The sequence below is a fragment of the Seriola lalandi genome, unplaced genomic scaffold, assembly GCF_002814215.2.
Source record: "Seriola lalandi dorsalis isolate HSWRI2012SDOR001 ecotype SW California unplaced genomic scaffold, Sedor1 jcf7180002054585, whole genome shotgun sequence".
NCBI lineage: Eukaryota > Metazoa > Chordata > Actinopteri > Carangiformes > Carangidae > Seriola > Seriola lalandi.
In genome coordinates, this window is record NW_019525138.1 from 3,601,731 (window position 1) to 3,614,109 (window position 12,379).

General features: G+C 40.4%; 2 protein-coding genes across 3 annotated transcripts in view; one reads left to right on the plus strand and one right to left on the minus strand.

Annotated features, from left to right (window-relative positions):
* cunh10orf88 (chromosome unknown C10orf88 homolog) overlaps positions 1 to 7,730 on the minus strand; it is a 9,115-nt gene extending 1,385 nt beyond the window's left edge. Inside the window, exons 1-8 of the mRNA XM_023418933.2 lie at positions 7,518 to 7,730; positions 6,806 to 6,998; positions 6,466 to 6,657; positions 6,061 to 6,130; positions 5,609 to 5,800; positions 4,959 to 5,087; positions 4,381 to 4,504; positions 3,790 to 3,991 (exon numbers count right to left, since the gene is read on the minus strand). Coding sequence (XP_023274701.1) covers positions 3,790 to 3,991; positions 4,381 to 4,504; positions 4,959 to 5,087; positions 5,609 to 5,800; positions 6,061 to 6,130; positions 6,466 to 6,657; positions 6,806 to 6,954 — 1,058 coding nt within the window. The 5' untranslated portion in view covers positions 6,955 to 6,998; positions 7,518 to 7,730. The remainder of the gene's footprint in view (positions 1 to 3,789; positions 3,992 to 4,380; positions 4,505 to 4,958; positions 5,088 to 5,608; positions 5,801 to 6,060; positions 6,131 to 6,465; positions 6,658 to 6,805; positions 6,999 to 7,517) is intronic.
* A 38-nt stretch (positions 7,731 to 7,768) lies between these two features.
* Positions 7,769 to 12,342, plus strand: asb3 (ankyrin repeat and SOCS box containing 3). Of its 2 annotated transcripts, none has more exons than XM_023418931.2 (10): positions 7,769 to 7,819; positions 8,000 to 8,234; positions 8,909 to 9,076; positions 9,222 to 9,334; positions 9,430 to 9,562; positions 9,755 to 9,932; positions 10,512 to 10,730; positions 10,829 to 11,131; positions 11,225 to 11,358; positions 11,452 to 12,342. In XM_023418931.2, exons 2-10 carry the CDS (start codon positions 8,033 to 8,035, stop codon positions 11,682 to 11,684), a joined length of 1,683 nt encoding a protein of 560 aa, XP_023274699.1. In that variant the 5' UTR covers positions 7,769 to 7,819; positions 8,000 to 8,032; the 3' UTR covers positions 11,685 to 12,342. The 2 variants fall into 2 exon arrangements, with proteins under 2 accessions (XP_023274699.1, XP_023274698.1); XM_023418930.2 differs by having other exon boundaries at positions 8,030 to 8,234.
* Positions 12,343 to 12,379: the final 37 nt, after the last annotated feature.

Genomic DNA, 12,379 nt, shown 5'->3' on the forward strand with positions numbered 1-12,379 from the left:
GCAATGAGGTAATATTTGATTAAAGCAAAGTGAATTCATAGTAAAGTTTAATTCCAAGATGAGGCATGCACTCTTTGATACCACTGAACCTTTCACTAATGTGCAAATAAAATGAAAACTGGATAACTGTGTATATAATTATCACAGTTAGGAGCCACTTTAAGACCTTGGCTGTGTGAAAGGCCTTATAACGTCTCTGGCTGTGTCCAAAATCACTCCCCTGTTCAGTAATTAACCACAACATCCAAGCAGCAACTCCCTCCCAGCAGTGGTGTGCACTTTGCTTTATCAGTTTAAGTGAAGATACATAGACAGAAATCAATGTATCTAAACCCTTCCATGACTAAAAGGAGCAAAATACTAGAGCCCTATGTAATCGCTGCTCCTGTAAAGAGTGGCCATTTCTTACTGTGCATGTATAATAATGTATAAATGTATATAAAACTTTATTGCACCAGCAACTGCAAAGCATTTATGGAATTCACCTATTGGACACTATTTAAAAACCTGTTGTCACTGATTCTTCCTCTTCAGTGATGTCTTAACACATCACTTCCACTATATACCTATAAAAAGTGACCTGGTCAAGCTGAACCAAGGCAAACCTTTGCATTTATAATAATACCAGTTTAATAACATCTGCTAATCCATCCACCCACAGAAAACCTTGTCTGAACAGGAATGCCAATTCCTGCTTCATTTTTCTCTCAGAACTTGTTGATACTAGTTGCCGCTTGTTCTGATAATAACTGCACTATGTGACTTGGTATTAGGCATCAAAATGAGAGGAGAAAGGAGGATTATTTAGGATTATTATTTAGGAGGAGACAGGGAGCTGAGCTGTCACAGATCCGTGAGCGTGAGGCCACATCAGAGAAAAAAACTCCCAAATATAAACACAGACACTAAAGCTAAACCACCTGTACAATCAATGCTGACCCTAAAAACCCTTCTGTGCATACTTTACTCAGGGAGATTTTTTTCTGTATGAAACTCTCAGACAGCTGAGTGTGGCTGTGAATCATCCTAACCACCTGGAGGGAAAATTAAAAAACCAAGATGCTTCACAAAACATCTCTTTTTCCAGCTTCTCAAACATTTCCAGTCTCTTTTGCATGTCTTTGCATTTGGGGTTTCGAAGCAGATTCCAACGGCATTACTTTTTACCCTCAAGGATCTTGAAGAATCTTCAAACCACTTCCAATCCCACTGCTCCCACAGCTCCAGTAATTAGGCTTCTGTTACAACCAGAGAAAATCCTGACTGCTGCTGCTCTTTTACACTGTGGTTAAACTCCCCCAAAGTCCATATCTGATCCTTGCTGTCTGTCTGCTCAGCAATATTTATTATACCCTGCTGTTAAAGGGGAAATCCCCTGTGTTACAAAGCAGCTGTTAGTGATGTAAATTTGATAGCTTTGTTAGTTCATGTTTTTTTCTGCGCGAGTGATGTTACGAATCATTGATAAGGTTTTAGTTAAAGTCAGAATTTGGTAAGAACTCCATTGTGGAGGTATAATAGGGACAAATTTAGGCAACCACAGAAACAGGATATAGATCAGAATGCAATGCAGCCGCTGCCTCAGTTCCCCAAAATGCAATGCAGCTTGAAGACACGTCAGAGTTATAAGCCAACACATTACTCTGACAGTATCTCCACTGTGAATGAAACTTATTTCTATTACCAACATCATTGCTCCCTCCACCTACAAGGTGGCTTCACAGCTAAAAGCAACAGCTTCCTGCAACTGTCAAAAGGCATTCTGGGAAATGTAGGAATTGTTTAAAAGTAAGTAAAAGAGGCAGGTACAAAAGTAAAACAATAAAATGTACAATTTAAACATTTCACTATAGCTAACTGTTATCATGTTACAATTTTCTTTACAAATTACAATTATATTTGAACTTTGTGGTGCCAAATATTTTCTCACAGTAGATGCTACTTTTCCCTTTTCTCTGGAATCTAATTTAGTGTATTAATCTCTGTAAAGGTTTTAGCCTGTGGTAAGTTGACTGATGTTTAGTGGTGAAGACGTACCGCTGAGCTGCTGTCCTCTCCTCGATGTAGAGTCAGACTCAGCTGACGTTCTCTGTCAACCCACATGTGCTGTTCTGCTCTGACAAAGAGCCTCATTTATCAAACTGCAGCAGTGTGCGTGGCACCAGTTCAAAAAAACATTTTTCAATTTTGAATTGAAACTAACATCAGCAGTAAATCAAGTTAGCTGACACCGAGACTTTGCATCAGTGTCGGTTCAAATGTAATTTTTTCAAATTGGTTTGGAGCAGTTTGCCAGAATTTTTAATGAGTCACACATTCAGCACTGCTGATAAATGAACTGTATTGTCTCTGTGTCAGCCCTGTACTGTTAACTACCACTGGACCAACCCAGATCCTTCTGTAGCTGAGTCTGTCAGTTGCTCACTAACCAGAATGTTTTCTGAAAAACAACATGATAAATTCAGTGACTATTTCAATTTATTCTGATCTATGAGATCTATAAGTCTGATCAATGTGGGATTTTTGCCGGGAACCTTGGAGATCTGCGAATATTCTATCATGAAGCAGTGGGAGATGTTTGAGTGTCTGCTGACTTTCAGCTAACAATGTGAAATCAAACAACCAAAACTATTGTCCCCTGAAATCCCAATAAATGAGTCTCTGTTTCATCCTCGTGCTTTTCCCCTTCGACAATGTGACTGTGTGACAATGATGTGGCAACAATAACTGAACACAGTGATCAGAAAAGCTTAGCGCTTCTACCGCAGTACTTTTTAAATCAGGAATTAAACAGCCTGTTTACAGGGACATAAACATCTACACAGTTGCTCACTTTTGAGGAAAAGCTAAAGAAAATGAGCAAAGGCCTAAACTGTGACTTCGGACCGTGTTTATCGGGAGAATTTGTGGGGCTGGCTCACTGTGTGTAGAACGGATGTGATGGAAAGTGAGAGCAGCTGTGACTCCAAAACTCCCCACAACAAGAAGTAAACACAACAATTAGTCTGAGTCTATGAAAGTAGACTTAAAAAGGTTTTATTTTCTAAAAACAATCACATGACATTTCTGCCTGGTTGTGGGTGATATTGCAATAGCAAGGCAGTGAAGGAGCTTAAGCTAAAAATCTCACCAGGTTCTGCATGCCAGCAAACTGCTTTATCCTTTTTAGCAAAGCTGCTATTTTACCTGATCTTGCCTTGATGTGCTCTGGTGAATACTGCCAGCAGTTTTAAGGGCAATGTCAAGTTTAGTTCAGTGTTGTTGTGGAGACTGTCATTAATGACCAAGACAAGAGGCAGTAAAGGATGGACCATGAAGTGTGGCTGTGTATCTCACTTTAAAAGGAATATCTACACTTTAAATTCCAGTATAATACTCATTCTATATCTACTAGTAGTGATACTAGTAGTAGTAGTAAGGATAGTAGCATAGCGTCGTAGTAACAATTATAAATAATTATCTATTTAGCAATAATTATTTATTAGTATTGATGATTTAAAATATTCAATTTATTTGTTTCTTAGCCTCAGTTATCTGAGTGTTTGTTTACAGGATCCAAGCTGTAACATCTTTCTTACACTAGGTGGAGCTAATTCATCTGATCATCAACATGGAGCTACTTCTTGATATAGTGAGATGGAATCAGATGTGGGTGTGAGAGGAAAGGATGACATTATTGACCAGTTCAACCAGCAGAATAATCTAAATTTGGGTTTTAGTTCCTCTGAGCAGCAGCAGGAAGTTGGTACTGACACATGTATCAACAGAAACGTCTCAATTCTCACTTACCATGTGCCATTTCTCATCGTCTTCTCCTTCTCTGCCGCTGCTGCAGCATCATCCAGCCTCAGCTGCGTCACCTGACCGCAGACGCTCTGGAGCATGGGCAGAAGTTCAGGGCCGGGGCTCAACGCTTGTCCGTGTCCTTGAGCTTTCAGGAAGTGTGACATCATCTCTGCCAACTGGGCATGGCCAATGCTGTCACTGCTCACTAAGACGGAAAAAAAAAGTAGTTGGCTACATTATTAAATAAAACGTTTTGGTTAAAAAAAAACGACAGTGTGTAGCAATGAACACAAGAGATATCGTTTTCATGCCTGTCAAACCTTTTTTTTCCGTGCCGGTGCTGTGTTTACAGTTTCCTTCAAGTTTGATTTGAGTATTTTTCTTTTTTTGATCCAAGCAAAACAGTTCCTGGAAAGATTTTTAAATAAATACTGACAAGTAATGACATCACAAATTTGAGGTTCCAAAGTCAATTTTCATTTCTACATGTCCACGACGTCAAATGCAAATGCTTCAGCACAAACTCCTGGTGAAGTCATTTTCCCTGAGTCTACTCCGTGTTGCCTTCATTGTGCATGAGATCACAATCCTTACCTGTGTTCTTAACGTTGACACCAGACAGTAGACGGTCCGGAGACGAGGACGTAGAGCCGTTTGACATCGATCCATTCTGAGCCGGTGGAGGTTCGTCTGCAGGGCTGGTGAAGCCCACTGGAGGCTAAACACAGAAACAAGACTCTCTGAAACTATCCAATACATATAGTATATGTAAACATACCTGAACCCTCGTTTGACTGACAAGTCAAGACATCAAGTTGATATATATGAATTGCAAATCTAAACCGCTGTTCAGCAACTACCCCATTAGCTAAATTGTGAGTTAATTTGTTGGTGCTGTGCTATAATTAATCATAATGCCTTATAAAGAGCAACAGGAGGAGCACTAGATGTTGAACTTTTGCACTTGTACTATACACTGGATGATTTCCCTATCTGGTGATAGGCTGCTTAATTCCACACTACAACCAACACCAAACAGACCAGTTTAAACTTCCACTGTTGCTTGCCAACCATGCCCCCTTGTTGTTTGTCACGTTGTTTGACTGACAGATTTTTTGTTTAGTTTTCTAGCTGTAACTGAGGGGAAACAACAGCACAGATAATACTGATACCGCAGATTCTGCAGATGGGGTTTGGTTGTTAACGGCTGCTGGGGAGATGTTCGCTCCTTGAGCCAGGAAAGACAAAGCTCCACCTCCCATCAGGAGAGGCAGGAAACCGCCCAGGGAGCTGGTCTGGTTCTGGAAAGAAACACACATCAGCTTTACTCTAGGTTGATTTCTGTACTGTAGATACAGAGTGAAGTTGTCAAATTTGAAAACACATTTTGATGTTGCTTTCCAGGATACTATGTCATCCAAGGTTTGGGCCAGAGGCAGAAAAGCATCATTTTAATTTGCTACACTGTCAGAAAATCGAATCCAGAGGACAAACTCAGCATGCCACTCCCACATCTGAATGTCAGAGCATTCTTGAACACACGTGGGAGAGACTTTGAAACAGTCCCTGCTTGTGTGTTTACAGTATCCAGTATACAGTTTACTTTCATTACAAACTGAAATGACCTGAAACCAAATGCTACCTTGGATTTGATAAATAGTGTAAAACCTTATGCCACACTCTGGAGAACAGTCAGCAGTGAAGTGACATATTAGCAAGTGGTAGGTAATGAGCTAAAACATGTAATCCATCAGTATATAGTTTTAGTTCCCTCTAGAGTTTGATAAAGGTAATCAATAGTTCACTGCTCCTTTACTCTCACCTTTTGCTGGAAGTGGACCATGTCCATGAGGTTCTGGGCTCCTGGTGAGAGGCTCGTTCCCATCTCTTCAACCAGACATTGCACCTGCTGCATGTCAATGCCAGGGCCACGGACTGGGCAGGGCTGCAGCGGTTTAAGACCCACGATGACTTGAGACACCAGGACACTGCTTCTACCAGCCAGGGAGAGCAGCTGGAGACCGGACAGAGGGAGACAGAACCAAACTCATAGACATATAGAAATATAAATGTAACTGGATGAAAAAAAGTGCCCGGTCCAAGGCAATGATATGAGGTGTGGAGTGACATTAAAAGCTGTGTAAACAGTTTACAGGTGTCAATACTAAAATTAAGTTCAGAAGATGCTAGGGTATCTAATATACCAACACTAAGACAGCTTACAACTTGTACTCTTTGTGTTAGGGCTGACCTCTGACCCTGAACCTAGCTCACCTTCACTTCACAGGCAGATGATGGGTGTTCCAGGACCAGCCGTTTCCTGTAGAAAGGCCCTCTGTCCTCACTGTGAGCAAGGAATAAAGGAGATGCTGCTTCAACATCCAAGACATATTATCAGAACTAGATAACAATAAAAGAGTAAATAAAAGAATAAATCTATCTGTGTCAACTGATGTTTTTATATATATTTATTGCATTTTATCTTGTATTCATCAGTTGTTACTAATTGATTGGACATATGGAGAGACAGTAGGGGTGACATGACATGTCACTGACTAAATTCAAACTCCAGATGAACTAACTATGCTAATAACTGACTCTTAAAACTGATTAATACCAATGGAACTGAAAACTTATTTTGTGTAAATTTAAAAAAAACTAAACTACTATCACTACTACCTGTCTGGCTGGATGCTGTCATCCTTCTCCCCCCGTACCGTCCCACAGTATTCTCCCATCTGGTCATACAGCTCCATGGTTCGTGCCTCGCTGATGACCAGCAGGCGGCTGATGGCAGCAGGGGAGGTGGGGCTACAGTGAACAGTCAGGACGCAGGGAGACCCCTCCTCGGTCTGCTCCAACAGCACAGGACTGCCCCGGAGAGGGACAAAGATTAGTGTTTAAGGTGCAGTTCACTCAAAGACTAGGAAATTCACCTCTCAGTCATCTTACATTAGTAGAAACTGTGGTAACATTTCTTTGCCCATGTTACACACAAGTAAGGCTACAAACGTCTTACCTGTTTGTCCCGTTTCTCTCTGACTGACCCAGCTCCTCTTCATGATCGTCTTCATCATTGATGTGAACAGGAAGCAGGACATCTGCCAGGTGATGTCCCTCTGCATGACAGACCCAAGCAGCTCCACTCTTCACAGCAATATCCACCATGATGTTGCTGAGTCCACAGGGACTGTAACCTACTAGGAGACAAGCTAGGACACACAGGACAGGAAACAACTTAGGAGACAAGAGTAAATAAAAACAATCGGGAGACCAATTGGAGCAAAAGTAGAAGTTGTGAGACAAGGCTGAATCAAGATAGACATAAGATGTGTAAGAAGTTAAGAGATAAGCACAAAGCTAAGAGACAATTTCGGAAAACTTCTTTCAGGCAACTTCTGATTTGTTTTTATTTTATTTTATTTTTAACACAAATAAACTTTAAGCCGCTGCACTATAGCTGTATCTGACATGTTTAGCTTCCGATGTGCATATTTTGTATAGATACTTGTTTTTTCCTTTTAACTGGAATATTTTATACAGTCACTGAGAAATAGCCTTTGACAGCTGTATGATGTCGGGATGGTTTGACCAGTATCTTTATTTCAAAATTGTAAATTCCAGTCTACATTACATTTACACGTAAATCAAGCCTTTGCAACAACAGCAACAACTGCAAATAAACAATGTAGCTGCTAAAATTAAGCCATAACACTACTGTTCACAATTACCTTGAAATCGCTTCAGCTCAAACCGTTGATTTAGCTTGTTTGCAAAGCGTTTCTGAATTCTATTCTTCGCATTTCTTCAGACCCAATCAAAAACCATTGACTTATCTCGTGTCGGAGGCAGATACAATGATAAAACGGCGAATTATAACCGGAGTTACCGCTAAATCCTAACGTTAAATCCAACGCACCGAACTACAGCTGCCGTGTCGCATGAACCCGACGCATTGTTGTGATGTGACGTCAATAAAGAGCGACGGAACAACGACGGTCATATCACAAGACCGTCGTTGCTTTGATACTGGGTAAAAACGCACTTTTATTCGAGTTAAACTAATTATATATCGTGTCACATTTAATTAATACTGTATGTAGTGTTGTGTGATGGAATGTCAAGAGTTTACGGTGTTAGTGAGGCGGCTGGAGTAGTATTTTGATGTCATGTAAGGATTCATCTTCTATTTCTCTTGCTAACTGGCAAACAGACAATGGCATGATAACTGTTTCTGGGGCAGGGGATGGACTTCACGGAGTGCTACAGAGACACCGTTTCCAGTGTTGCTGCTGCAGCTCGTGCAGGCTGCAGGAAGCGGGTGAGGAGGCTGATAAAGCGGGGCTGCAGTGTGGATTGTCGGGACAACCGCGGCTGGAATGCCTTGCATGAGGCAGCAGCAGCTGGCAGCACGGAGTGTGTGCTAGAAATTCTGTCTGCTGTCGGCGGTAAGAAAGGCCTAAACCGATCCAGGATTATAGATCTGTTTATTTCTCTTGGCAAAAGACGAATTTTTATTGTTCACGGTTTCCTTTTGTTTATCTGATGACAAACCACACAACTAGGACGTTTCTCACTGTTTAGTATCCAGAATTACTGCCTTAACAGTCTTTAACTTAACTAATAATTGTTTGATTGTTGTTATTGTTTTCAGATGATCATTTAAAATATAAAATAGTAAAATTGCTCCAAAAATCCAAAGTGACATTTTCAAATTGGACTAGGACTGCAAGTAATGATTACATTTCATTACTGAGTAAGCCTTTCCTGTCAAACGTAAGAACAAATGTGCATAATACCCCTCACACAGGGGTTATGTTGACAGATTAAATTCCAAAACCTACATTAAAAGGATAGAAAGCAGAGAAAACAGAAAATCCTCAGATTTTAGAAGCTGGAACCAGAGAATGTTTTGAATTCATGCTTGATAAATTATTTACACCATTAATTTTCAACCAGTAATCAAACTTGTTATCAATATATTTTATTATATATATATTGAATGAATATATTAATCTGAATGATGAATCACTCAATTCTTTCTGTGCTAGTTTATGAGATTTACTTTAAAGTTAAGACACAACTTTTGTTTAAGTTTTTCCTGTTCTGACTGTGTCAGCAGGCTCCTCCCATGGCTGTCGTGCCTATGTGAACTCTTTGACACATGAGGGGGAATCTGCATGTTACCTGGCAGCACAGCGTGGACACCTGGCAGTGGTCCGACTCCTCCTGAAAGCACATGCCAACATCAACCAGCTAACTAATGATTTGTCCTGTCCTCTGTATGCAGGTATAACACATGCACATCACCTTTTGCACTGCTTTTACCCTTGTATGCTGTTCTGACCAAATGAATTTTGTTTTTTGGATAATGAAGCTAAATTTGATTGAATTAATTCCATCTGCAGTATTTAACAGCTGCTAATTTCCAACAGCTGTAGATGGCGGACACAAGGAGGTTGTGGAACTGCTGGTTGGTAAAGGTGCAGAGGTCAACAGAACACACACTGCGTCCTGCTGGACCTGCCTTCATCAAGCTGTTTATAAGGTAATAATAAAACTCACAAACACACACTCACCACTGTGTGGTGTATCCCGACTATTAACCTGACTATTAATGAACTTACTCTCTTACTCCCTTAGGGTCACAGTGAAATAGTGCGCATACTGGTTGATGTATGCAACTTGGAGGCACTAGACGACCACAGGATCTCCCCTCTCTTTGTGGCTGCACAGTATGGACAGCAGGAATGCCTAGAAGTCCTTGTTAATGCTGGTAAAATATTTTTCTTTATGCTTTCATGTGTGTACACATTTGCTCATAGTTTAGTATTGATACGTTGCAATTTGCTGCTGAGTAGAGACATTTATTGTGTCAAACCTACTCCATGCTTCTTCTTTTCACTCCTGTCTTAATAATCTAGTAAAATGGAATACATAATGAGTTTTGTTTTGGTTTTCACTTAAGGTGCCGATGTGAATACCCAGGCAGCTGATCTGGCTACACCACTGCTGATTGCTTCCCAAGAGGGTCACCAGGCATGTGTGGATTTCTTGGTGGACCATGGGGCAGATCCTAACAGAACCTGCAGCCAGGGCTGGCCCCAGTTTCCCATTCATGCTGCTGCTGAGTTTGGCCACATCGGGTACTGACTTGTAATTGTCTTGTCTTTTATTTAGGCATTGTTGGGCAGTATATAAGGTTATAACCCCTTAAAAAGAAACAGTATCTACTTGTGATCTCTCATCACATGTTGCATTTGTCACAAAAAGAGTATTTAGGGAAACAGTATTCTTCATAATTTTGTACGTCAGAAAAGTTTTTTCTTGTCAATCCTTTGATCTTGCAACAGTCACTCAAGGGTACAAGTAGAACTTTGTGCAATCATTCTTTCAGACCAGCCGGCCTCAGTCATAATATCAGTGTATCATCATTAGGGCTACAACTAATTACTCTTTTCATCATTGATAAGTCTGTCAGTTTTTTTTTAACAATTGATTAATCATTTAGCATATGTCAGAGAATAGTGAAAAATGTTGTTACAGTTTTTCTAAGCCCAAATTGACACCTTCTTATAGCTCGTTTTGTCCAACTCAGAGTCTAATAACTAGGATATGTTGTTAACAATAGAGAAAAGAAGCAAATCGTTTGACATTTTTGGAGATGCTATACGTAGTTTCACACAAATTTTTCACATTAAACGTCTGTAATTCTGTTAATGCAGTATCCTCAGGAAGCTGATAGCTGTTACGGATCGTGTGTGTGACCGTGGTGATGGCATGGTAAGTCCACTGTACGTGACCATCCACAACAGTCAGATCAAGAGTGTCGAGCTGCTCCTAAGTGAAGGCTATAGCCCAGATGCCCAGAACTGCACACACAACTTTGGCCTCCGTTCACCACTCGCCCTCGCCTTGTGTCAAATGTCCAACAAACCATACAGGTTTGTAAGAAAGCAGATTTAAACCACTCACACTCCAACAACACACACAAAATAAGACAGATGTGTGTGCTATTGACTATGATTAAAATCTCTTTCAGTGAAATAGTGAGGTTGCTGGTAGCTGCAGGAGCAAGTTTGACTGAGGAGGACTGGATGTATGCCTTGGCCACTGACAAAACAGACTTTCTGCAGCTGATACTTGAGCACAGATTGATCCCTCGACCAGAGACTTTGATCAGGGACTGTACTGTATCACAACATCATGGGAAAACTGTGTTAAAGCTGCAGGAACTGAGGGAGCTGCTCTGTGTGGCACAAAACCAAGTGCATTTTGCTGCCTGTTGGCTTCCTCTGCTTCTGAAGGCAGGATTGGACCCTTCTCTACTGCTTCAACCCCACATGTAAGGCTCTCTTCTCCCTTTTAGTCTTTCTTTGGTGAGTTATCAGAGGGCGGTTCTTGATCATTCTTTCTCTGTCCGCTATCCACTTTGTAGGTTGGAACAGGCAGACAACGAGGTGTTGAATTACCTACTAGAGTTTGTAAACTGGTCAACTCTTTCTGCCCCTTTAAAACATATTCTGAATGAAAGACGGGTGGAAAAGACCTGGGAACCAAGTCCATATTTAGGTACAATGACAACATATATACAGCAGTATATGCTCCTACTTATCTGTAGTAAACTTGAATTGTAACTGTTTTTATTCTCTTTGCTCCCTCTAGACTCCATTCCCTGTCTTGCCCACATCTGCCGACTGCAGGTTAGAGCTGTGTTGGGACCAGATCTACTGATGACGACCAATATAGTCCATCAGCTCCCTGTGCCCACCCCACTTCATGGCTTCCTTCAATTCAGGGATATTCCAGAAACCTCCTACTCACACTCACCGCCATCACCACTTTCAAATCGAATAGAGGAATACTACAGTACACACCAACATAGACACGTTCTATAACCCCATCCAGTTTTCCCCTCTATGTTGCTTTAAGGTTTGACAGTTTAAGACACAGTCCTGTGCGGAAGTTTTAGGCACTAAAAGTAAAGTGAGGATGCTTTCAATGCCATGAATATCTTTTATTTATCTATGAACTTAATACAAAGTGATGTAAATGGGGAAAAAACTAATAGCACAGTTTCAGCCTCTCCTGAAAGCTATATGATGTTTACAGGGCAAATTCAGACCTAAGAATCCATGTTTTTATGGCTTTCAATCAAATGGAAATATTTGCAATGTCTGTGGATCATTTTATACACATTTCCTCAACATTTAGCTTATTTGCGTATCTTTGTAAAGTTTGGGGTCATACGTATTTTAAATATAACTTTTGTGGGTTTCAACACAGTTCAACTATACGGGTGAGGTTTAAAAAGATTAAGAAGCACTTAAAAGATGACCTCATGATATTTCACCTGTTACTTATCAAACATCCTTCTACTCATTTCCGTATTGCAATATAACTATTTAATTTGTATTCACATTGTTCGCCAAGGAGGCACCTTATATGTATGTTTTTTGTAATTAAAGTAAATTATAAGTGAAAAAAATGGTGATTGTTTTATTTATATATTGATATGCCGTTTGTGATATGAAAATAAAAGCCACTTGGACACTCTGATTGGACCCTACAGTTGTCATTAACAGTTAGAGCT

Coding starts and splice junctions, on each gene's coding strand:
- asb3 (XM_023418931.2), top strand. CDS start 8,033: ATGGACTTCACGGAGTGCTACAGAGACACCGTTTCCAGTGTTGCTGCT. Junction 8,235..8,908: donor AATTCTGTCTGCTGTCGGCG/GTAAGAAAGGCC, acceptor CTGTGTCAGCAG/GCTCCTCCCATGGCTGTCGT. Junction 9,933..10,511: donor GCTGAGTTTGGCCACATCGG/GTACTGACTTGT, acceptor CTGTTAATGCAG/TATCCTCAGGAAGCTGATAG.